This window comes from Diabrotica virgifera, chromosome 3, assembly GCF_917563875.1.
Source record: "Diabrotica virgifera virgifera chromosome 3, PGI_DIABVI_V3a".
Lineage (NCBI taxonomy): Eukaryota > Metazoa > Arthropoda > Insecta > Coleoptera > Chrysomelidae > Diabrotica > Diabrotica virgifera.
In genome coordinates this window covers 199,606,636-199,634,525 of record NC_065445.1, presented here as the reverse complement: position 1 = coordinate 199,634,525, position 27,890 = coordinate 199,606,636, and the positions used below count along the sequence as shown (strand labels likewise).

General features: G+C 33.1%; 1 protein-coding gene and 1 long non-coding RNA gene across 2 annotated transcripts in view; both read left to right on the top strand.

Annotated features, from left to right (window-relative positions):
- The first annotated feature begins 11,671 nt into the window (after nucleotides 1-11,671).
- On the top strand, nucleotides 11,672-14,456 carry LOC126882288 (uncharacterized). Its single transcript, XR_007697258.1, has 3 exons — nucleotides 11,672-12,212; nucleotides 12,271-12,465; nucleotides 14,280-14,456. It is a non-coding gene; the product is annotated as an uncharacterized LOC126882288 (long non-coding RNA).
- Nucleotides 14,457-15,876: 1,420 nt separating this feature from the next.
- LOC126882287 (zinc finger protein 112-like) overlaps nucleotides 15,877-27,890 on the top strand; it is a 62,925-nt gene continuing 50,911 nt past the window's right edge. The window contains exon 1 of the mRNA XM_050647147.1: nucleotides 15,877-17,018. Within this exon, the coding sequence (XP_050503104.1) occupies nucleotides 16,781-17,018 (238 nt within the window). The 5' untranslated portion in view covers nucleotides 15,877-16,780. The remainder of the gene's footprint in view (nucleotides 17,019-27,890) is intronic.

Sequence of the window (27,890 nt, the reverse complement as noted above, 5' to 3'; positions counted from 1 at the left end):
AGTATTAAATAAATTTAAAATTGCTGCAGTTTTTCTATCCGATATGTCATTCTCAATAAATTTAGGCGCATTAAAATCTCCCAAAATAATCACAAAATTATCATTCAAATAATCAAGTTGCTCTAAAGATTCAAAGAAAAATTCAAAATCTAATAAACTTAACTTATCAGGAATATATAATACCATTACATAAAAAACGATATACCTTATGCTGCATTTAATAACTAACATATCAATTAATGGAAACTGAAGATCAAATGGTGAAGTATCCATTACCTCGGACTTTATAAAATTTTTTATTGCAAGCAAAATGCCACCGCCTTTTGTTTTATCCACTAAATCAAATTTACGATCTTTTCGATATACATCGTAATCATCAGTAAATAATTCATTACTGGATACTTCCTCATTTAACCAAGTTTCACTTATAGCAATTATATCAAATTCAGAAACACTAACAGCAGCCAAAAAAGTCTTCAATTTACTGTTCAATCCACGCACATTTTGATAGTAGCATAATAAATCTTCTTTACAAGTTGAAAAGCTGTTGGGATTGTTCAGTTTAAATTTTGGACTATTCTTGGCACACCATTAATATACTTTATTCGGAAGTTTTGTTGGCCGTCCGAATTTTTTACAATAAGTTCCTCTTTTAATTTTTTATAATGTGTAATTTGACGCGGAGTGCGATCACTCGCAACAGAAACATTTTTATAATTTCCATTCCTAAGAACTTTTGAATTGCGAATTAATTTTAATACTTGATTTTCATCGCGTAAAACTACTTTGATCGGTCGAGTTCTTCCATCAGAAAATCGACCAACCCTAAATAGCCTCAGATTTGAAATATCAAATTGCGGATCTAAGAGATTAATAATTTTATTAACCTCCAGCTTATCATTAGCGACTTCACCCTGTTGACTGTGATCTGGAACTCCAAAGATGACCAAATTTTTCTTGCGTCTATTTCTGTCGTTAAGTTCCTCGATGACTTCTTCTAAATCCACCTGCTGTGTACTAGGTTGTATTTTCACATTTTCAGCTTTCAACTCTTGAATATCATTTTGAAGTGATATAATTAATTTTTTCAAATCGCTTATTTGATTGCCAATTACTCTACAACTTGAACAAGACCAATTATATCCTTTATCAGGATCACTCAGGACACGGAGTTCCTCAGATGTTATGTTAACACAAGCATGTCGATAATGTCTATTGCAGACCGAACATTAAATCATTAAGTTGGTTTTAAACGATTTATTACAACACATACAAATTTTTGAAGGCATGGTGTAATAAGAATAAAACAATAAATGAAAAAAGAGTAATACACTAGCACGCCACTGGAACCAGCGAAAAAATCCAAGTTGATTATGTATATAAACAGTAGTTCTTGTTTGGTAGTTCTTTATGGATCAAAATAAAAATAAAAAATTCCAAATGCAAGGCTGTCTCACTCTCATGCAGTGGAACACTAGAAGTATTAAACCAAATTATGATAATTTAAAAACCTTCATTAAAGAACTTAAACCAGATGTAATCTTATTAAATGAAACATGGACAAATAACACGTACATATTTAATATAAAAAACTATTTCATATACAGGGAAGATAGATATGATGGATATGGTGGCATTATGATCCTAATTAAAGATAGTTTTAAACACACTAGTATACGAGTGAGCAACTCTGACAGAACATCAAATATGCAGGTGATAGGTATAAACTTACCAAAATTTGACCTAAATATAATTAATATCTACAACCCTTCAGGTCAGCAAATAAAACAATCAACATGGAATAAAATTAAAAAAGATTTTCACAAACCTTATATAATCATGGGAGACTTAAATGCACATGATCAGGTATGGGGATGTGCTGGTAACAACCATAATGGGAAAATAATAATAGAATTCGTTGATGAAGAACAATTAGTTATAATGAATGATGGTACCTCCACCAGAATGGTACAACTAGGGCAGAGTCCATCAGCAGTTGATCTTACCATAGTAACTCAAGATTTAGCATCTAAGTGTCATTGGTGGGTACACCCAGATACTGGACAAAGTGACCATTTCCCAACTATATGTGAAATTAACCAAACACAATCCTCAAATGGAGGCAGCACATTAGGTACCAGAAGAAACTTCAAAAAAGCAAATTGGCCAAAATACATGGGCACTATAGAAACTAAGCTGTCTGATCGACATGACGTGGATTATAATGAATGGCATAATATTGTCAACTCTAGTGCAGAAGATAGTATCCCTTACATAACAGTTAGAAATAAAACTAAGGGGGCACTATGGTGGGACAACGAATGCCATGAGTTAATAAAAAATAGACGAAAAGCAATCAAAACATATGTAGATAACCAAACCGTGGAAAATTACATAAACTGTAATAGAATTAAAGCTTTCGTTAAAAAACAATTACAAATTAAAAAAAAATCTAGTTTTAGACGATTTTATGGATCACTTACGAGGGAAACTCCAGTTAAAAAAATATGGAACACAATTAAAAAATTTAAAACTCATTTTTCTAATAGCCATGTAACTTTTCCCAATAACGAAACCTCAATAAAAATTCTAAATAATTTAACTTCATGCAATGTAGATCCCTGGTTTAAACTTCTGAGCCCTAGCAATGAAACTGTTGAGCAAATAACCTACACTGAGTACACTAATATAATATACTCAAAAAAAGATAAGGCCACTGGTATGGATAAGGTATCTTATTCGATGTTAAAAAACATACCCACAATAGCAGAATCCCATTTGATAAAAATTTTCAATAATATATTAAAAACAAGTAAGATGCCATGGCAGTGGAAACAAACACTAATTTTACCAGACGAAGTAGTTTTCAATCGTAATAGTAAATTATTAATATTGAAAATATTAAAAATATTACTAAAAGATTTTTAAATTGAAAACTTATTGGTACACTTTCCTGGTGACACCTCAAAGACTTCTACAGTTTGCAAGTCAAATGGATAAACCAGCTGCAGACGGGGGATGTGAATTGCATAGTGTAGAATTCCTTCCCTCTCGTCTTCACTGCAGCATCCATTTGACTTGCAAATTGTAGAAGTCTTGGAGGTGTCACCAGGAAAGTGTACCAATAAGTTTTCAATTTAAAAATCTTTTAGTAATATTTTTAATATTTTCAATATTAATAATTTACTATTAGGATTGAAAACTACTTCGTCTTTCAATGCCAGATGACGCTAGCCACCTACTATCATCACTTCAGTTGCAGTTGGTGGGAGAACCTCTCGATACGAATCAGTTAAAATATGGAGAACAGTGCCTACGTTCCTTCCGATGAAGGCTCCAATAAGAGCCGAAAATCGCGATTCAAGGGACTGGACTGCACTCCGTATTCTAATTGAAAAGTAAGATTGTTTTGCCTTCGCATTGCAACTGAATAAAAATGGTATACATTTTTATTTTATAGTCGTATTACTCCGTAGAGTAACTAGGTGCATTTTTCCGTTGGAACTTTACCAGCTGCAGACGGGGGATGTGAATTGCATAGTGTAGAATTCCTTCCCTCTCGTCTTCACTGCAGCATCCATTTGACTTGCAAATTGTAGAAGTCTTGGAGGTGTCACCAGGAAAGTGTACCAATAAGTTTTCAATTTAAAAATCTTTTAGTAATATTTTTAATATTTTCAATATTAATAATTTACTATTAGGATTGAAAACTACTTCGTCTTTCAATGCCAGATGACGCTAGCCACCTACTATCATCACTTCAGTTGCAGTTGGTGGGAGAACCTCTCGATACGAATCAGTTAAAATATGGAGAACAGTGCCTACGTTCCTTCCGATGAAGGCTCCAATAAGAGCCGAAAATCGCGATTCAAGGGACTGGACTGCACTCCGTATTCTAATTGAAAAGTAAGATTGTTTTGCCTTCGCATTGCAACTGAATAAAAATGGTATACATTTTTATTTTATAGTCGTATTACTCCGTAGAGTAACTAGGTGCATTTTTCCGTTGGAACTTTACCAGCTGCAGACGGGGGATGTGAATTGCATAGTGTAGAATTCCTTCCCTCTCGTCTTCACTGCAGCATCCATTTGACTTGCAAATTGTAGAAGTCTTGGAGGTGTCACCAGGAAAGTGTACCAATAAGTTTTCAATTTAAAAATCTTTTAGTAATATTTTTAATATTTTCAATATTAATAATTTACTATTAGGATTGAAAACTACTTCGTCTTTCAATGCCAGATGGCGCTAGCCACCTACTATCATCACTTCAGTTGCAGTGGGTGGGAGAACCTCTCGATACGAATCAGTTAAAATATGGAGAACAGTGCCTACGTTCCTTCCGATGAAGGCTCCAATAAGAGCCGAAAATCGCGATTCAAGGGACTGGACTGCACTCCGTATTCTAATTGAAAAGTAAGATTGTTTTGCCTTCGCATTGCAACTGAATAAAAATGGTATACATTTTTATTTTACTAATTTTACCTTTCCTAAAACCTACTAAATGTCCACAACAGTCCAGAAAGTTACCGACCAATCGCATTAACGTCATGTGTAGGTAAAATTCTAGAAAACATAATTAAAAATAGAAAAGAATAGTTCGTAGAGCATAATAGTGTTTTACCTGGCTACCAGCTGGGCTTTCGCAAAGAAAGTGGATGTAGCAATGCGCATGTAGCGCTTTCCCACATAGTACTTAATGCTTTTACTGAGAGGAAAGCGGTTTTAACGGTCTTCCTTGATCTAAAAGCTGCTTATTATGATATAGATATTTACCTTTTATATAGAAAAATGGTGGATTTAAAAATACCATATACATATAATAACCTAATTTTTGAATTCTTATTTAACAGAAATATTTATATCCGAGATAGGGAATACCAAATAATTGGACCCAACATCACTGATAAAGGGCTGGCTCAGGGATCGCCCCTGAGCCCACTACTATTCAACATATATACCAAAGCGCTACATGACATTATTCCATCTAATTTCAGGCTAATTCAATATGCAGATGATCTAGCCCTCATAACAGTTGGTGAAGATATAAATAATCTTATAAGATTAACTAATAGATGTCTTACTCACATAACTCAATGGTTAACAGAAAATAAACTACCCTTGTCCCATGGTAAATCCTCTGCAGTAATCTTTAACAAAAAGAAAAACATCGCCAATAGTATTCCGTTAAAAACAGAGGGAGAGATAATTCATATTAGAGAATCAATTAAATATTTTGGGACAATATTCAATAATCGACTTAACTGGATTGAAAATATTAAACGTATCGAAACACAAGCTCAAAAAGGTTTGAATATAATGAGGGCAATATGTGGAACCTGGTGGGGAGCAAACCCCAATACACTCTCATTAATTTATAAAGGAATCGTAAGACCCCATTTGGATTATTCATGTGCAATATTAAAACCCTGTAGTAAGTCCCCACTCTTAATATTAGATAAAATTCAGTTTAAAGCTTTACGAATCATCACGGGCTGTATGAGATCTACCCCCACTAATGCTTTGTTAGCAGAAAGTGGAGAAATTTCATTAGATGCAAGAAGAAAAATACTTTGCGCTAAGTTCTATCTGAAAATCCTTGATCCCTGATCCCTTGAAAATCCCTGATCTGAAAAATCCACTGAACGACATCCTGTCAGAGTTGGGAACCAAAGTAAATTATAAAATAGGATTTTGGAAATCACAAAAGCCACCATATTTGATTGAAATCAAAAATAATTTTGACAAATACCTTATTAATCCTTATAAATACCTTATAAATACCTTATTATAATTAATTAAAGAGAACATTAAATCCTGCTTTGAGATCGAACTGAATTATCTTACGGGAACATTTCAGACAATTTTCTCAACCCACAAAAAAATGGAAACCTATACTCATCAGGAATTTCTTAATGAATTTTCAGCTTCATATGGAAATTATGATATCTCTTTACGATAAGTATTTACAGATATCTCTTTAGATCCCGAGTCGATGACAGTAGGTTTTGGGGTACACATACCTTCAATCAATTATAACTATGCATCCAGATTACATGAGCACACTCAAATATGCACTGCAGAAATTATTGATTATCTAAAAGACTCATTATTGAGTCAATGGCAGTATCTGTTTGTATTGAAAAAAATATTAAAGCAATAATTTTTTCAGATGCTAAAAGTGTTATCCAAAAATTACATAACACCACCTGGGGGACAAACAACCATATTGTAAACCTAACTAAAAGACTCATTATTGAGTCATTGGAAGCAGGATTTAATATAATCTTAGCTTGGATTCCAGGCCATACTGGCATACTGGAGTAAAGGGGAATACAGAGGCTGATAAATTGGCAAATATAGGCAAGACTTTAAATGTTCCTGCAGACATTAAAATAGATAAATTTGACTTTTTGCCTTTTATTAAACAAAAAATTGTAAATGAGTTTAAAGTTGAATGGACAAAGCAGTTTAAAACTAAAGGGAAATGGTATCAACAATGCCAAAGTGATTTTTCTAAAAACCCTTGGTTCCACAAATTCACATTTTTAGCAAGCGCGGCTCCTCCTTAGGGTCAATTGGTCAATGACCCCCCTAAAATAATCTCATAAAAATACCAATTTTATTAAAAATATCTTTTATCTAAAACTTCACTCTGAAATATAAAATTCTCTCTCAGCAGTCTGCATTGGCAAAACAAATATAATAGATATAATAACGTCGCGCCTCGCGCTATACACAAGCCCGTGGCTGGGCCGTATTTTAAATTGTCTATATACAGTTCTTATGGCTTATGGACAAATGCATGTAAAATAGAAAAGAGACGGCAGATAGCAATTTCGTGGGCGAGAGTGGGAGTGACCTTTCCGTCGTATACCTCTAGTAGAGTCGACGGCCTCACGTTTAGTTAGTTACCGTCTGCTGACCGCACTTCACGGCAGGTCTATATCGATCGCGGCGTATTTGCGTAATTTATTTTGTTTTGTTGGATTTTTTTGTGATTGTAACAAAAACAAGATGAGTGTTGTTGACGAAATAATTGCCTTAAAATCTGCTGGAACACTAAATTATGAACGGCGGCTTGAGAAAAAAGAAAGTGGTCGACCAAAACCAAACATGAATTTAAAACAAACAACAAAGGATAGGGGTAAGGACATTCAAAGATATTTTAAAGAATCAATGTACAATTTGTGTGATTGGATTTGTGGCTGCAGTGTGAGAAATGCATTTTTTTGCTATCCGTGTTTACTGTTTTCGAATGACGCTGTATGGGCGAAAAATGGAGTAACTGACATTAAGCATTTAAAAGTGAAAATTACAAAACATGCCTCTTCAACTACTCATATAAATTCATCAATGAGTTACGCAAGTTTAGGACGTGTTAACATAAGACAGCAACTTGATAGTGTATATCGTAAATCTGTGCATGACTTTAATGAATTGGTATCTAAAAATAGGTATATTTTAAACAAACTAATCGACTGTGTAAAATTTTGTGGAGTTTTCGAAATTGCATTGCGCGGTCATGACGAAAGTGACAGCTCCAATAATCGTGGAATTTTTCTGGGCCTTATCGATTTTGTTTCTGAACTGGATTTAATGTTTAAAGAACACATTGAAAAAAGTACAGTATTTAAAGGAACATCGAAAACAATTCAGAACGATATTTTAGAATCAATGTTAGCCATTGTGCATACTCATATCATGAAGGAGATTGGCCAGACAAATTTTGTGGCCATTCAAGTAGATGAGACCACAGACAGCTCCAATAAAACGCAGATGATTATCATATTGCGATATGTATTAACTGGTATTGTACATGAAAGATTTTGGAAATTTGTTAACCCCCTAGGTACTACAGCACAACATTTAACTAATGTAATATTGGAAGAACTTCAATTATTAAAAATTAATGAAGCACCTGAAAAATTGATTGCCCAAAGTTACGATGGTGCATCAGTCATGAGCGGTAAACTGGGAGGAGTACAAACAAAAATTAAAGAAATATACCCAAATGCACACTTCATTCACTGCTATGCCCATCAATTTAATCTTATCCTCCAAAAAGCGGCGAGTCAACACAAACCGATAAAAATATTTTTTGCAAATTTACACGGATTTTCGTCCTTTTTCGGCCGATCTCCAAAACGTACGATGGTTCTGGATAGAGTGGTTAAAGTAAGGCTACCTAAAGCTGCGCCTACTCGATGGGCTTTCAATACAAAATGTGTTGAAATTGTATACACTTATAAAGATGATTTAAAATCTTGCTTAGAGGAAATTATTGATGAGGAGCAAGATGGTAACAATATAAATCAAGCAACTGGTTTAAAAAGACATTTGGAAGATGAGCATTTTTTATTTTGGTTAAATTTTTTCCATAAAATAATGCCCCATGTTGATATATTGTTTAAACAATTGCAAATGCGAGACATTGATGTTATATCTGTCAAAAATTGTATCCTGTCTTTTAACAACAATATCCAAATAATTAGAAATACTATTTTGGAATCAGAAGTACCAAGCACATCAACAGCAAAAAAAAGAAAAACTACTGCAGAGGATCCAAAGCGACGAACTGCACTTGAAATTTGTGATATTATTATATCTGAAATAAATCACAGGTTTAGTTTCAATGATCATCTCATGATTTCACAGTTATTCTACATAGAGAAATTTGAAGCATACACTACCAACTTTCCGCAAAATATTTTAAAAATGGTGACGGCTAATTATCCCACAGTGAATATTTCCAAACTAAAATCGGAACTTGAAGTCTTATATTGTCGTGAGGATTTTCGCAATAGTGCTGGTGCAGTAGCCATACTTCAGCTTTTTATTAACATGAATTTGTCTGAAACATTTTCTGAAGCAGTGAAGTTATTAAATATTTTGTGCACACTCCCTATGACAACCGTGGAAAGTGAGAGATGTTTTTCTACTTTAAAAAGAGTAAAAACATTCCTGCGTAATACGATGGGACAACCTAGACTTAGTGCCTTGTCTATGCTGAGCATCGAGAAAACGCTTGTCAAGAGCATTCCAAATTTCAATGAGAAGGTCATAGACTATTTTGCAGAACTAAAGGATAGAAGAATTGACTTAAAATATAAAAATATTTAAAGTAAGTTTCGTTTTAATAAATTTACAATTTATTATACTATAAATATTCCTATCTATATATCAGTCAATAACCTGTTCATACCATTTTTCCTATATTTTTTAAAAGATTTACTCTAAAAAAAGACAAATTTAATTTTCGGAAAACTAGGGTAAATAGTATTGAGTTTTATCTAAGTCTGTATTTTTTATCTAAAATATAAATGCTAAAAGATCTTTTAAATACTTTAAAAAATCAACAGTTTGAAGTTTTCAAACCAAAATGACCCCCCTGAAGATTGACCCACGAGCCGCCGCTGATTTTTAGATCGAAGGCACTTGACATCAATTATTAGAATGCGAACGGGCCATTGTCACACACCAGACCATTTGTTTAAAATTAATTGTAGTGATACTCCTTTTTGTTTATGTGGACAAATAGGAAGTATAACTCATATGTTACTTGAATGCCCAATTAACAAAACAAATAAATTTGACCTGTATCAGGAACTTGTTAATATAGGAAGTCCAACCCCCATTTCAATACAAAATCTCCTTCATAATATTAATCACCAAACCTTAAGAAAGATCAATCAATTTTTAACAATATTTCAAATTAAAATATAAATAGCCCAGTCGGGATACCATTTGACCTTGCATTAGGAGCTGCCCCAAATTTTATTTTTCTAATCTTCAGGGGGGCTCAATAGTAAAATAAATTTAAAATCTCGACTGAATTTGACCGTTGCGTTAGCCGCCATCTTGATTTTAAACGAGAACCGGTTTTGCTCAATATCTCCGCCATTTTCAACTTTTCGACAAAAAATATGGAAACTGAAATTGTTGAAAATACAATTTTCTATAATTTCGTTTATTATAATTTTTTTCGTGCGGTCCATATTTTCCGAGTTATGGGGAAAGACAGTGACAGTTAAAGCATAATTATTGATTTCTTGAATTATTTCGTTTATTATTACTTTTACAACAAATTTTATTCTATACAAAAATGAAGAGAATTAAATTTTGTACAATTTTGATCTCTTTCATTTTTTTGATAAAATCAATATTTAAGGTAGTACGTATTCGGTAAAGGTGCGAGCGTAAGACCCGATTGATTTTAAAGCAATTGTTTTTGTTCAATATCTTCCCCATTTTCAACTTTTCGACAAAAAGTGTAAGGACTGAAATTGTTGCAATTACGATTTACTACAATTTCTCGAGAGAACCAGTGGCGGGTCTAGGAGGGGGAAATGAGAAAATTCCCCCAAAGGGGTCCAAAATTAAAAAAAAAAATTGTTGAAATAGTAAAATATGTTAGCTGACATGAAACTTAATTATCGACAGACAAATTCAACCAATAAAACCCGCTAAATAAAATTAAGTGGACTTAATGCATATAAGTTATTATTTATGTCTTTTATGTACTTAGTTTGGTTCGTGTTTCATTGGAAGTTTCAAAAATTGTATAAAATATAATTCTCTTTATTTTTGTTTATGTACAATTATGTCGTAAAGTTAATAATAAATGAGACAATTCAATACTCATGCTTCCCCTCCGCTTCCACTATTTTCCTCCTTAACTCGGAGAATATTGATCGCATAAAAAAATTGTGGAAAAGAAATTGTAGGAAATTGCGTTTCCAACAATTTTGGTTCCTACCGTTTTTGTCGAAAAGTTGAAAATGGCGGAGATATTAAGCAACAACGGTTCTCCTTTAAAATCAATATGGCGGCTAATTCAACCGGGGAATTCAGTCGAGATTTTAAATTTACACTACTATTGATCTCCCCTAAAGGATAGAATTATAAAATTTGGGGCAGCTCGGAAAAAAGATTTAATTCAGTAATTATGCTCCCCCCACCACTTTTTACTATTTTCCCACTTAACTCGGAAAATATCAACCGCATGAAAAAAATTGTTAAAAAGAAATTGTAGGAAATCATATTTGGAACAATTTAAGTTGAAAATGGCGTAGATATTAAACAAAAACAATTGCTACAAAATCAATCAGGTCTTACGCTCGCGCCATTATCGCATACATACTAGCTTAAATATTAACTTTAGCAAAAAAATGAAAGACACTAAAATTGTATAGAATTCAATTATCTCTATTTTTGTATAGGAACATTTTTGTCGTAAAACTAACAATAAACGAGATAATTCAATAATTATGCTCTATTTATATATAACTGTCACTATTTTCCGCTATAACTCGGAAAATATCGATGGCATGAAAAAATTGTAAAAATAGAAATGATAGAAAATTACATTTTCAACAATTTTGGTTGTTATACTTTTTGTCGAAAAGTTGAAAATGGCGGAGATAGCAAAAACGGTTCCCGTTTAAAATCAAGATGGCGGCTAATGCAATGGCGGAATTCAGTCGAGATTTTAAATTTACACTACTATTGACCCCCCCCCTAAAGATTAAAAAAATAAAATTTGGGACAGCTCCTAATGCAAGGTTAGGCCTGTTATTCGTCTAACCCGACTGGACTAAAAATAAAAATAGTTATGTGAAAATCATATCACAAATCACAATCAATTTAAAGAAGGGAATATGGAAAAATCCGGAGACCCTTTGAAAAGAGGACTCCCTTCCAGCACAAGAATCTACAGGTCGAGCAAGTCTCGTAAATTTCACGATTGCGAGCCACGCTTCACGCAACCGTGTTTGCGTACTTGTGTTTCGAGTTGCGTGGTCGTGCGGAGCTATATTTACCAAATTAATCGTTTCTACTGATTCATAATAATTAAATCAATATGTCAATATGGCTACTGGGTGTAAAAGATAAATTTATTCTATCTGTTCTTAATGAGTTTTAGATAATTTTAGTTGTATTTCTTTGTAATTTTGTGTTGTACAAAGATTAATTTAACATTTTCTCTGGAAGTATTAATTTAGAAAGATAATATTATGCTTCATTGGTGTTGTGTTTTGAAGTGTGAAATGCAAAGTATGTAATTGTGATAAAGTCAAGATAAAGTTCACTTTTAAACTGAACTAAAGAAGGTATCTGAGAGACAACAATGGTTAAATGCAATACAATGTACAGGTTTTGCTAGCGAAATGAAAATTTTCCTGTCCTGTCTGCTGTAATCATTTTATATCTGGTAAGTTACAATTACAACAGTAACGATTTTTGAACATGTTAACATTTTAATCTTATAGGAAAACCAGCCGACTTAATCGATAATATCAATCTCCAGATTGGGTTCCTTCAATAAATATGGGCTATAAACACAATGAAATAAGTTTCCCAAAATCTAAAATGGAGTGGTATCAAAGGAGAATTAAAGGGAAAAATATTCATATTGAAATTATTTATAAGGCACTGGACTGTCTTAAATTCTACAATAATACTAGGTGGGTAAATGATTTTAGACATTTTTCATTAAGAGTAGATTAAGATTAAGTAGATTTTCATTCAGTAGATTTAAGACTTGTTTACACGGGTAGAGTAATGATGCAAGTACTTGATAGAGTAGAGTAACTCTACCTGTAAAAATGCTCAGCACAGTAGAATAGCTGGTAGAGTGTATAGTTGGAGTTAAAGTAGAGTGACTAGCAACCTATGGCAAAATAACTACTCTATGACCACCACTACTGCCAAAATGTCTACTCGGCTGCACACTCTACCCATGGAACACGCTCAATTATGGCAGAATAGAGTAGGTAGGAGAGTACATGGGGGCGCTGTTATTCTGGCTGGAATTGTGTTTTGTGTAAATAGTGAAAATGAAGTTCACCGAAGATGAAACTTTAAAACTTGTAGAGCTATAATACGGCGAATACCAGTGTTTATGGAATTTAGGTAGTGTATACTACAGAAATAAAAGTTTGCAGCAAGCTGTGGAGGATGAAATCGTCGAAAGAATGGCAAAGGGGGCTTTGGAGTAAACGAGCTTAAGCAAAAAATTAAGAATTTAAGGTGCACTTATAATCAAGAGTGTTTAAAAATACAAAAATCGGTTTCACTATACTAGCATCAGTACTATACTTGTACTCTCCTCATGTGAATGGTATCAAGCCATTTTTGGTAGAGTACTACCGCTACTCTACTCTCCTCAAAACTCTACCCATGTAAACAAGTCTTTAGAAACAGTGGAAAATGAGGTAGCTAGTAGAGTAGTAGTAGAGTAAAATATACTGGTTTAGCAAATTACAATGTTTTAAGGTACTTAATACAGTAGCGATAAATAGGTAGCCAAAACGTGTTCCAAGATTGTCACTGTAATTTTGAATATTTTTTCGAGGCATTTGGCACACGTATTCGTAAAATAATAAAGAATGGTGGTACAGAGCCCAATTTGAAAAATATATTAATATGTGGAAATTACTCTGTAATTATACAATATTTAAAAAACGAGCCTGTACCGCCATTAAGAAGAACAAAAAAATACACTTTCTTCAAATAAACTTTTTTATCCGATGCCTAGATTTTGTGTAATTTTGGAACTACTAATGAAATAAAAAATTTTAGTAGTTCCAAAATAACACAAAATCGGATAAAAAAGTTGTATTTGAAGAAAGTGTATTTTTTTGTTCTTCTTAATGGCGGTACAAGCTCGTTTTTTTATATTGTATTTAATTACAGAGTAATTTCCACATATTAATATATTTTTCAAATTGGGCTCTGTACCGCCATTCTTTATTATATTACGAATATGTGTGCCAAATATCTTGAAAAAATATTCAAAATTACAGCTGCAATCTTGGAACACATTTTCGCTACCTGTTGATCGATACTGTTTCCTCTTAAGATAGTTTTAATAGTTATTTATGATATAAGTATTAAAAGTACAATTTTAAGACGCGCATGTGAAAGTTAACTTGAAAAAATAATTTTATTAATGTTTTGACTTCCAAATCAGATGTCATTGTCAAAATACAAAATATTCATTATTATTAGGTTTGTTCTAGCAAACAGTCAAACTAGTCAAAAACCATCAGCAAACAGTTGGTCAGTAAAAGAACATAATACAGTCACCAGTGAGATCCCCTCTACTCGCGCTGATGGACTATTCGCTGGTGCTGATGGTCCACTATTCGCTGATGGTTTCAAACTGATGCTAGAACAAACCTATTATTATTATGCATATCATTATCTGTAAATAATATTTCTTCTGATTGTTAATTGTAAAGGATAGAAAAATTACCATTTATTTTATTTTTTTTAGAATCAGCTGAGAGAAGTGGTCTACAAAAAACCAGGAAGGAAACGGAATATGTGGCTACGAAAGGCAAAAGAAAGGTTTACAAAGCAAATGTGACACATTTTTTTGAAATATTTAGGAATATCAGTAAATTGCATTAAAAAAATGTATGAAAAGATTTTGTTCAATAAAAATGTTTTTTATCAAGGATGTATTATTTGGTATGGCCACATATCGTCAGTGATGTAATAATACATCCTATCTGTTTTTTCATGAGTTTTGTAAGAGAGACTAAAAACTTGTCTTAGGGTCACCTCCTGTTTTCATATGATATTTTTTGACTTGTTTTGTAGTAAATTAAACTATCTATGAACTACAAAACAAGTCAAAACTTACATATGAACACAGGAGGTGACCTTAAAACATGTTTTTCCATCTCTCATACAAAACTCATGAAAAAACAGATAGGAGGTATTGTCACATCAGCAAGGATGTACAGTGATGAGTGCCCTAATAACCGGCAAAATATGGGCAACATATTTAGTTGTGAGATAAAAAGAAATGAAACTAGTCGAGCTGGGAAATTTAGCGAAATTAACCTTTAAATTTACGTTATATTGATCCCACCTTTACACATATCGGAGGAGTATGTCAACTAAAACTGTCACTGTGACAGTGGTAGTTTCCAAACTCGTCTGAAGGTGGTACACAATCAATACAATCTAAATGTATAAGTTAATATCGCTAAATTTCCCAGCTCGACTAGTTTCATGTCTTTTTATCTCACTACTTAATACATCTTTTGTGCTATTTTGCCGGTTATTAGAGCGCTCATCACTGTATTTCTGGTATATCCAGGGAATGTCTACAAAATATATTTTGAATGTCCAGAGAACATTCGTGGACATTCATGGAATGTTCCAATAAGACATTCAGGTAATGTTTAAAATGCTGACACAGGATTTTCCTGGGATGTTCAGGGAACATGTTTTCGGGGATATTCCAGGAATTTTTCAATGTCTGTGTACCTTCTATGGACCTATATGGAATATTTTGGTGTTATTACCGCCGCACTCCACTTGCGATTTGTAATCAGGAAGATTGAACACATTGTTTCAAATACAAGTCAATCCATTTGTGACTAAATAATCATGGATTGACTTCTATTTGAAAGAATGTGTTCAATCTTCACAACTACAAATCGCAAGTGGAGTCCGGCGCTTAGGGCTACTTCCTCTTCGGTATTATGTATTATACTACAGAAATCAGGAACTTTCCTTCTAAATATATGTATGCATCTTGGCCATCAAACATATTCTTCCAAACATTTTTTTAAGGGGTTACATAGGTCTTGTGGGTAAAAAAAGTGACTTTTTAAAAAAATTATATCTCGAAAACTAAAATTTATTTTTATTTATAATTGGAACATGTAAAAGTATAGTACTTAAGGTAGTCTCAAAAAAAGTTTCAGCCAAAAATATTCATTTTTGTAGAGTTTAAGTTTTTTAGCGTTGGCAGCATAACTAAGTCCAGTCTCATCTGAAATCAAAAAGTTTCTTGTAGTTTATACCTCTGGCTAGAATATGAACGAAGGAATTAAAAAAAAAATGAAATTTGAAGATTTTACATAAGTTTAAACACATTTTTGACCCCAATTTTTCTCATTTTTAAAGTAGTTTTTTTTATAAAACAAAAATGACCTCATCTAATAAAAAATCCTTTGTTCATTCACTAGCCAGAGGTATAAACTACAAGAAACTTTGATTTCAGATGAGACTTTACTTGTTATGCTGCTCACCGCAAAAAAGGACTGTTGTTGAAAAATTGCAGTCAACTCTACAAAAATGAATATTTTTGGCTGAAATTTTTTTGAGAGTACTATACTTTTACATGTTTCAATTATAAATAAAAATAATTTTTAGTTTCCAAGATATAATTTTTTTAAAAAGTCACTTTTTTTACCTGCAAGACAACAACAAATTGTTGATTTCAAATTGTAACAGTTGTTTTGCAAAGTATTCTGCCCTCTTGTATTTTCTGTGTTATCTTCATCATACAATTACTTCATCTAAAAACTTTCTGCGATATATTCGCAACAACAAAAACAAACAAAACAAAAAAAAATAAAACAAAAGTTTAACCACCTTCACACCACAGAATCAAGATCAAGCAATCAAGTTACACAAATTTTCAAACACCTCACCTGACCCTGACACAGCGTCTCAAGTACGATTGCGGATTGCGCGAATTGGTAAATATAACTCCGCACGACCACGCAACTTGAAACACAAGTACGCAAACACGGTTGCGTGAATCGTGGCTCGCAATCGTGAAATTTACGAGACTTGCTCGACCTGTAGATTCTTGTCCTTCCAGCTAGTCTAAATACGAGGACTGGCCAAGTACCTAAGAGGTGGAGGCCATGAAATTACAAGAAGAAGAAGAAGACATTGATTCTTATTAAAATTTACACAACAAGTGTTGTTTGTTGTTTTCGCTGGGAATTGGGAATATAAAATTAAAGTATGGAAACAACACAAGAAGTTAGTGTGAAAACTTATAAAATAGAAAGAGATAATAATCAGGTGTGTGATAATCCTTTGAGTACCTTCGAAATTGAAATAAAAGAGGAACCCAAGCGAGAACATACATACGATGCATTTAACTATTCACAATTCAATGAAATCTCTGAAAACACTGAATTAGAACAAGATGAATATAAATTTAAACTATTTGAAGAAAATCGAACAACAAATGATGAAGGTAAGTAACACTGACACCAATTATACAGGGTATAACTAAAAGGCTAGTCATAAATTAAATCACCTTCTGGGACCAAAAATAATTTGATTGAACCTAACTTGCCTTAGTACAAATGTGTACATAAAAAAGTTACAGCCCTTTAAACAAAATGAAAATCGATTTTTTCCAATATGTAGCTATTCACTCTCTATTGCCTTTCCTCCTTAATGGACTATTGGGCGCTCTTTCGTTTTTTACCCAAAAGTGAAAAATCAAAAGATGGCTGATTGGTTGGATCAGTGCATCCTGTTCTGTTTTATTCTTTCGAAGTCTTTTACATTCCTCTCTATTTCTTGCTCTCTGTTTGATTTCTCTCCATCTCATTTAGTTAGTTTCTTGATAAGTACAATGTACCAGAAAGAGATACTGCAAACCTGTCCAAGAGATCTTGTCACCAGGAAGTGCAGAGACTAGGCGAAGTCTGTGTTTATATATATATATATATATATATATATATATATATATATATATATATATATATATGAGCAATATTTCTACTTTTCGGTGAATTTTGTGGGGAGGGTCCTCGGATTTTCTTCAAATTTTAGTATGTTATTGGACCTATTTAAAAAACGTTATCCTGAGAGTTACAGACCCCTAGGGGCCTTAGAGCCCTAGATAGGGCCCGTCAAAGACCCAAAAAAGGTCGTTTTTGCCGTATATTTGACAGGCTGTATATCGGCTCCCATTTAACCGATTTTGACTTACCAAACGTCATTGTCTTTCTAATTTTAAGTAGTTTTTTCAGTGACAATTTCAAGGCTTTAGTCAATAACCCTGATTTTTGGGACCATTTTAAGTAACGCTAAAAATTTCAAAAAATTACTATTTTCAAAAATTTGTCAAAAATCTAATTTTAATCCGATTTTCATTTTCTGGACGACAGTTTAAAGGTATTAAAAAGGGCTTTAAAATTATATTTTGTGAGTTAAAATCCGTTCAGCAGAAGTGGAGATAAAACAGATTGAAAATAGACATTTTTGTAAAAATGGGGTTTTTACGGATTTTCAAAGTGCTGACACGTTTTGGGGTATATATTAAATTGTACAAAAATTTTTTTACAGGCAGTTTTTTATATAAATAATAACGTTTCATTGGAGATTTTCTTGGCCCGTGCCTCTATCTACCTTATATAACCCTCTAAAAATGAGTATTTTGTTACTCAAATGAGGCAACTTAACAAACAACTTACGGCTTATTTCTATCAATCAGATAGCCTGAAGACTTTATCTATCACAGATTATAAAAGTAGAGATTAAAACCTTTTATTTAAGGGGTCATACAAACTTCTAGGTAGCCTAGAAGTGCAGTTATGATATTTCAAAGTCTTAACTAAAATCAAAGTATCAATTCTGTGAACGCTACTTTTATAGACTAAGAGCCGCTATAGATGAAATTTGATAATTATTTTAAGCACGATAAAAGCCTAAAACTTAAATAGTAGAACCTAAAAGAAAAGCTATGAACACTTTGCCGTCACTTTTTAGAGGCACACACCTCGACAGTGGCGCATCAAACATTCTACTTATGGAGGGGATAAATAAATTAAAAGGTACTCTCCCTCACTCCCAGAATTATTTTTCTTTATTTTTTAAAGTTATACGTGATTCAAAAATAAGACTCAGTGTAATTTCAACCCGCCTCCCCTGTTTTCCTACCCCCACCATCAAAAAGTTCATTTCTCGTTTTTTATTTTTTTAGGTGGGATGTAATCAATTTTAAAATTTCAAAAAATTCACACGCATACTTGTGGCTTTTACAAAACATGCCTATTTTTTATAGACACGTAGGTTGAGTGACGTAACCTAAAAAAAATTATTTTTTTATTTTTATAAACTTTTAAACGAAAAACTTTTTTTTGGGGATGGCTGTTGGACTATTTTGTTTTAATCTTGTGTATTTTATCAAATGCTATATTTCTAATTTATTTCAGAAGTTTCTGTAAGGTTCTCCATCTTCAAAAATCCAAAAAATTGTTTTTCGAGGGGGTTTTTGGGGGTTTCAACGTATTTCTCCAATTTTTAAATATTCTACAGGACACAGTTACTTCAATTTACATATAACCTATAAAAAACATTAATTTAATCTATTTTGAAGTCTATAAAATAGGGAAAATCACCAAAAATCCCCTAAAAAATAGTTTTTTGGATTTTTTGGTGGTGGGGGAAGGGGGATGGGGGTGGTGTGTTAAAATTACACTGAGTTTTATTTCTTAATAACGTAAAACTTTAAAAAATTAACAGAATTGAATTCTGGGTGTAAGGAAGGGTACCTTTTAATTTATTTATCCCGTTCATAAGTGGAAAGTTTGATGCGCCACTGTCGAGGTATGTGCTTCTAAAAAGTGACAGTATAGTGTTCATACGTTTTCTTTTAGGTTTTATTGTTTAAGTTATGGCCTCTTATCGTGCCTAAAATAGTTAACAAATTTCACTCATAGCGGCTCTTAGTCTATAAAAGTAGCGTTCACAGAATTGATACTTTAATTTTAGTTAGGACTTTGAAATATCATAACTGTACTTCTAGGCTACCTAGAAGTTTGTGTGAGCCCTCAAATAAAATGTTGTGATCTCTACTTTTCTAATCCGTAATAGTTAAAGTCTTCAGGCTCTCTGATTGATATAAATAGACCGTAAGTTGTTTGTTAAGTCACCTCACTTGAGTAACAAAATACTCATTTTTTGAGGGTCATATAAGGTAGATAGAGGACCGGGCCAAGAAAATCTCCAATACGAAGTTATTATTTATATAAAAAGCTACTTCTAAAAAAATTTTGGTACAATTTAATATATACCCCAAAACGTGTCAGCACTTTGAAAATCCGTAAAAACGCGATTTTTACAAAAATGTCCATTTTCAATCTGTTGTATATCCGCTTCTACCGAACGAATTTTAACTCTTGAGATACTGTTTTAAAGACCTTTTTATTACCTTTAAACCGCCGACCAGAAAAAGAAAATCGGATTAAAATTAGATTTTTAACAAATTTTTGAAAATAGCAATTTTTTGAAATTTTTAGCGTTACTTAAAATGGTCCCAAAAATCAAGGTTATTAATTAGAGACTTGAAATTTTCACTGATAAAACTACTTAAAATTATAAAGAAAATAACGTTTGGTAAGTTAAAATCGGTTAACTGGGAGTCGATATACAGCCTGTCAAAGATAGGCTAAAAACGACCTTTTTTGGGTCTTTGACGGGCCCTATCTAGGGCTCTACGGCCCCTAGGGGGCTGTAACTCTCAGGATGACGTTTTCTCAATAGGTCCAATAACATACTAAAATTTGAAGAAAATCCGAGGACCCTCCCCACAAAATTCACCGAAAAGTAGAAATATTGCTCATATATATATATATATATATATATATATATATATATATATATATATATATATATATATATATATATATATCTGTGTTCTTCTCCAGCTATTAACAGGTCTTTCTTTTCTTCTTTTGTGTGGTTGGTTATATTATCTTTTGTCTGGTTATATTATGTTGTTCCTCACTAACAGTATGTCCAATCCATTTCCTTATTTTAATTGTGACTGTTATTTTATCTTGTTTTGTTCTTATCCATAGTTTTACATTTGTAATTTTATCTTGCCAGTATTATTTTTAGATTTAAAAAGTTTTGTAATTTTTTGGAAGTTGCTTCTTCCTGTCTCCCAAGATTCTGCCCCAAACAATAATATTCTCTTAATACAGCTGTTAAATATTTTGATTTTGGTTAATTTTGAATATCACGTGTGTTCCATATTTTCTTTAAGAGCATACAGTAGCATGTCATCAATATAACTTCGGGAGATAGTATCATACCTTTTTTTCCTAAGGTCTGCGAAACTTTGGCAACAGTGGTAATCTTTTACATTATCTAAGATGAATATTTTGACAATTATACTCATAGGCGTGCTAAATGGAAGTAATAGAAAACAATTTTGTTATTAGTGAATAGGCACTCTAACTTTATATACTCGCATTAGAATTCGAAATATTTTCATGTAAAATATACTTACCTACCTACATATATAACTAAAACTCACAATTAACAATAATCTATTTTTGCAAATAGGCCAAGAAGATAACAGAACAGATAAGAAAAAATCTGATGCAGGTTTGTCAAAAAAACAGTGACAATTTGTCTATGTTGCCTAATTAGTTATTAGTTATAATAATATGTTCGATTTCTTGTTAGAAATAAAAAATTTTAGTAGGTCCAAAATGACACAAAATCTAGACGTGGGATAAAAAAGTTTATTTGAAGAAAGTGTATTTTTTTGTTCTTCTTAACCCTCCCGTTACTCGCACACGGTGTATGAGACCGGGCCTCTAAATAACTGCCTGTAACTCTGATTGTAGTTCATATTTTCAATTGCTGCTGCATATACCTCTTCAGTCATCAGTCAACTGTGTGTGAAGTCCACGTGCAGTGTAAAAAAGTGTATTGTACTTTTATTATTAGGCAAGACCTATTAATTAGTCAGGTAATTTAAGGTCTTTTTCTTATTTTTTAATGTTTATACAGGGTGTCCAGAAACTCTACCGACAAACGAAGACAGGAGATTCCTCAGATAATTTTAAGACAATTTAACCCAATTCACCTAGTTCGAAAATGCTTCTGAAGGGAGCTAGAGCTCTTTGAAGATGGCGTCATGAAATTAGTTTTTCTTAAATACCTCCAGAAGGCTCCTATTTAGAAAAACGAAAATTGGTATGCATATTTACTTTTCAGAGATGAATCGATTCCATCGATTGCAAATTTCTAGTACCGGTCATAGGCGTCCGTTTTGGGTAGAGCAACGGGTATTTTATCGTATAACTTTTTTGTCCTTAACTTTTATGCATTTTTGACACGGGATTATTAAATTGTTAGGTATTCTAGTACTAAAAGGTACTCTTGCTTTAGGTCGGTAGGATGCACCGTTTTCTAGAAAAATCGATTTGAAAGTTTTTCGTTTTTGGAATTTGAAAAAAAAAATTGAAAGAACTTTTCAACAAAAAACGAAGTATTTTACCAACATAAAGTAAGAGTAACTTTTAGTACTCGAATACCTCATAATTTAATAATCTAGTGTCAAAAATGCTCGAAAATTCAAGACAAAAACATTATGCTATAAAATAACTGTTGACCTACCCAAAACGGACGCCTATGACCAGTACTAGAAATTCGCAATTAATGAAATCGATTTATCTCTGGAATATAAATAAATGTACCAGTTTTCGTCTTTCTAAACAGTTTTTTTTTGAAATTTTTTTTTGTAATTCAGAAAGTGAAAAATTTTCAAATCGGTTTTTCTAGAAAACGGTGTGTCCTACCGATTTAAAACAAGAGTACCTTTTAGTACTAGAATACTTCACAATTTAATAATCCAGTGTCAGAAATGCATAAAAGTTAAAGATAAAAAAGTTATGCGATAAAATAACCGTTGCCCTACCCAAAACGGACGCCTATGATCGGTATTAGAAATTTGCAATGTATGGATTAGATTTATATCTTGAAGATAAATACGCGTACCAATTTTTAGGAAAAACTAATTACAAGACGCCATCTTCAAAGAGCTCTAGCTCCCTTAAGAAGCATTTTCGGACTAAGTGAATTGGGTTAAATTATCTTAAATTTACCTGAGGAATCTCCTGTCTTCGTTTGTCGGTAGAGTTTCTGGACACCCTGTATATTTGTTTATTTATATTTAGATATAGATTACGAGAAGGAGAAGCAAATATTATTAAAATTATTTGAGGAAGTATTGACTGACGAGGAAACGTATGAAAATGATGATTAACAAAGTTACTTTTTGTTAAAGTAATATAATGTTGACACAAACGCATATTTACACAATTATATGATCATATATTCATTAAATAATATAATTGTACAAAATTTTGCAAAAAAAATTTTTTTTCAAATATTGCTGACCCATATTTTTGGACCTGGTCTTCTGCACCGTGTGCGAGTATTCGATCACAAAAAGTTGGCGCGAGTAACGGAAGGTTAATGGCGGTACAGGCTCGTTTTTTTAATATTGTATTTAATTACAAAGTAATTTCCACATACTAATGTATTTCTCAAATTGGGCTCTGTACCTCCATTATTTATTATATTACGAATATGTGTGCAAATATCTAGACAAAATATTCAAAATTACAGCCGCAATCTTGGACTGCGTTTGTTGCTACCTGTTGATCACTACTGTAGCCTCTTAAGAAGTTATATGCATGTTGAGCCTTACTTTTTTTTCTACATCTGATCTACTACTATCTTTTTTTCCATGATTTATCCCAGATATGTAGTTATCTACTGTTAGTCTTCCATTTATTTCAATTTTAGTTTTTTAGTTGTTGTTTTTTAAGAGTTTCACTTTTCTTATATTTATCTTCAGGCCCCTTACATTTTCAGAGCCCCATCGAAAACTGTTAGAGATATTTTATTGAAAATTGATATAATGTGGCATTCTTATGGCAGGAACATCTTAACCTTCATGGGTCGAACCTTAACATTTTAAGAAAAGGATGGACTGGGGTTCACGTGAACCCCATGCTTAATAAGCAACATTCTACACTATTTGTCTGATTTATCATTCAAAAATAAGTTTTACGGTTTTATTATTATACAATAAAATTCAAATAAACAAATGGCAATTAACTAAATAACTATAGTTATAAAGTTAGATCATAAAGGATAGACCAGGGTCTAAACAGATTCCAATTTAAAAATATAAATGTTGAACTCAAACAAGCTCCTAGACATTAATGTTTACTTCATGATTTATCAAAGAAACGAATAATTTGTAGATAGACGATAGGTCAACATTTAAAATTACACATATGAAGGATACAAGGGAAGAACGGCAATATTCCATTTGGATTTTTCTCGAGCACACTGAAAGTTGAGGTTTATTAACTTTTTATAAAGTGAAATTTAAAGAAAAATAATCAGTCAAATTTAAGGAATAATAATAAAACAATAATTACTTATGGCTGGGGTCACCAACAACAAGTAGTTTCAATTAAATTAAATTCTTTATTTAAATAGAAATCCTACTAACAATAAATATAAAAATTTGCTTAATTAAATGTAATATACAATACATGCAATATACAACACATACAGACTTGTTAAAAATGATTTTTTAACCAGGTAAAATATTATATTTTTTAAAAGTTGGAACTGTCACTGCATTTTTAACACTGGGGGGAAGATGGTTAATTTCATTCATACATTTGTAAAACAAGGATGTCGTTGTACTATGTTTATTAGTTTTTTGAATGTCAAAATCTTCAATATTTCTCCTAGTATATGAATGATCATGACCCCTCAATGTAACATATTCATTAAAATATGCAGGCATCATTCCTTTTTTTAATTTAAAAATGAAAACTATAGTAAGGTAGTAAAGCCTTAATTGAACTGAAAACCAACCTAAAGTAGAATACAATCTCAATTGGTGTGTAGCGCTTGCATTGAAGTATTGTTTTCATAGCTCTGTTATACAAAATTTGCAATGATTGAATTGATCCTTTATCACTTAAATATATAAAACACTTGAACAGTAGTCAAAATGGGGCTAAATTATACTTCTAAATACAGTGATCCTTGAAATTAGTATTTTTTCCATGATTGATCCCAGATATGTAGTTATCTACCTCCTCTATTTGTCTTCAATTTATTTCAATTTTAGTTTTTTGGTTGTTTTTTAAGAGTTTCATTTTTCTTGTATTTATCTTCAGGCCCCTTGTATTTTCAGAGCTCCATCGAAAATTGTTAGAGAGTTTTTATTGAAAATGTATATAATGTGGCAGTCTTATAGCAGGAACATCTTAACGTTCATGGGCCGAACCTTCAAATTGTATGAAAAGGATGGACTGGGATTCACGAGGGCTCCATGCTTAATAAGCAATATACTACACTATTTTTCCGATTTTTTATCATTCAAAAATAAGTTTTACGGTTTTATTATTATACAATAAAATTCAAATAAACAAATGGCAATTAACTAAATAACTATAGTTATAAAGTTAGGTCATAAAGGATGGACCAGGGTCTAAACAGATCCCAACTTAAAAAATATAAACTTTGAACTCAAACCAGCACCTAGACATTAATGTTTACTTCATGATTTATCAAAGAAATAAATAATTTGTAGATAGACAAGAGGTCAACAGTTAAAATTACACATATGTACCCCTTTCAGTCTTATCCCTTAGACCAGTGGTCACCAATTATATTCCCTGAGGGTCCGTTTCGAAAACCTAGGACGCTTCCAGGGTCCGAATATAAAGGTACCCGATTCTGGTTGTCTTTTTTTTGCAACTATAAAGCTCAACAATTTTTTGGAATATATTTTTAAAAAATGCATTTGAATTTTGGTAATAGCCTTTAAAAAGATTTGTGTACTTTACAACTGCAGTTCTGTACATTTTACGGCGAATAAAAAAAACTATATAGTAAGAGTCACCATACTAGACACATGGGTATGTACCTAATCCCTATGCTTATGGGCTAATCCGGTCCATTCTCAGATGTGACTTTCATCCCTGTCATGATACTGTCAAGAAACTACTCAAAATACACACACCGGCAAAATTAGCTGAACACGTTAAAAATGAGACATGTTTGATGTCTCGTATTTCATAAACCAGTTGTCCGATTTGAGTGATTCTTTTAGTATGTTATAGCCTTATTATTTAAGAATATCGGTGTAATAATATTGTTGCTATACAGGTAAATGTCATTTTATACCGGGTGTACCAATCATACTGTGTTTTTTTCTTAAAGTTTGGAACACCCTGTGGAATATTCCAGCATATATAAAATATTAAAATTAAAACTCGATTGTAGAATTATGCTTTCTTAACATTTTCTTTTTTGATTCATTTGCTTATGTTGGAAAATAAAAAAGTTATGTGCTTTAACAACTAACCATGTTTTTTATCAATAATTTGTAACAGCGCACCTAGTTTCTTACAAGAGTTTATTCTTGGTAGCGGTGGTCTGCTAAATGGGTTTGTTCCACTAAACTCTTGTACTGCTCGTGCCATTTCGTTTAACAGACTATCGTGCAACTCGTTGTTCTCATGTGTGTTGTCAGGTCGAGTTTCTTGTATGGCAGGCTCGGGAATCTGCTCATGTGTTTCGATAGGGACTTGATCCATAACTAGCTCTTGGTTATTAATCTCCCTTTCGACTTCGCTTTTGAAGGCATCGCGTCTAGTCTCAGGGATAAGATTATTTCTGATGATTACCCGGTATTGGTCTGCTACTCGTTGTTCAGATACTTGTATATTTGGGTACTCCGTGCAAAATTCGGCATACAGTTGTTGTCGGTAGCCGATTGCTTCTTGACCGAGGTTTGTCACCTTATAGTAAAAGCGCAGAATGTTTTCGTTCATGGACACAGTCCATTTCATACGCTGTCTCGGTCGTCCCGCTTGAGTGAGCGCCGGCTGATGATCCAGCGCAGCACCTTCAGCGAGTGGAGCTCTTGTTGTTGTTTGGCTCACTTCTGGTGATTGTTGTTGTTGGACTGTAGCTGTTTGTGTGACAGGGGCCCGCCTCCTCAACACCCTGCCACCGACGTCCCGCATGCTGTCACGTCCAGCGCCGGCTCCAGACGTGCCCTGGCGATCCCCAGGCAGCGATCCTAAACATAAATCATTATTCACCATATTAATGGGTTTGCATTTTATACCTACTGCCAGGTGTCAGTTTTTGCTCCACGGCAGATGTCCCCTCTACCCGCCGGGTATTGGCGCTACGAACACCCAGAAAGCATCCCCCATTCGCAGGGGGCCGTGCCTGATAGAAGAACTGACAAAAAAACTCCCACAGGTTATGTATTATCCAGATTTAGCCGTACGGCTCACACTCCCTCTAAGGGGAAAATTGACTCATCCCAGATACCTACTGTATCAAAAGGATTGAGCTCTGGTGGGACTCTTTCCGTGTTATCGAGCCCTAGGTGACTTGGTATGCAGGGGTATCTCCCAAAAATTTTCGTACACATCTGGCCGTTGCGAGTAGTACTGCTTTCTGCCTGTTCTTATAAAGATGTTCATTAAGACCCAGCTTTTTTATGCTTTCGAGGAGGGTCTTCGGAATGACTCCAGTAGTAGACATAATAATCGGTATCGTCTGGGTACTTTGCATTCTCCATTGTCTCCGTATTTGAATTTCCAGATCTCTGTACTTGGCGATCTTTTCAGCAAATTTAGTACGTAGGAACTACGTAGTACGATGTTAGGAATCGCCACATCAATGAGGGTTGTTTGTCTCGTTAATTTATTGACTAATACGAGATCTGGTCTATTATGCGCCCCTGTTTGGTCTGTGAGCACAGTGCGGTCCCAGTATAGCTTGTAGTTGCCATCCTCAAGCATACTCTCAGGGACGTATTGATAATATGGGAGATGGTCGGTTTGGAGAAGTTCCAGCTTGATAGCTATCTCCTGATGAAGGATTTTTCCCACTGCGTCATGCCGTTCCTTGTACTCAGGTTAATTTCAAATCATCCATATACAATAAATGATTAAGCTTCGCCACCACATTGTTGTTATTTTTGATGCTAAAACCTGCGTCTGTGGAGTTCAATAGCTGAGATAGTGGGTTCATAGCTAGACAGAACCACAGTGGACTCAGCGAATCTCCTTGAAACAGGCCCCGGCTGATTGCGATATTTTCAGTTTCGATGTTATTTTCACCAGGTATTTGAAGGTGAATTCTAGTCTTCCACTCCGTCATTATATGTTGTAAAAAGGTCACTATATTATCATCGACTTTATATTTATTATTATCCCAGATTTAGCCAAACGGCTCACACTCCCTCTAAGGGGAAAAT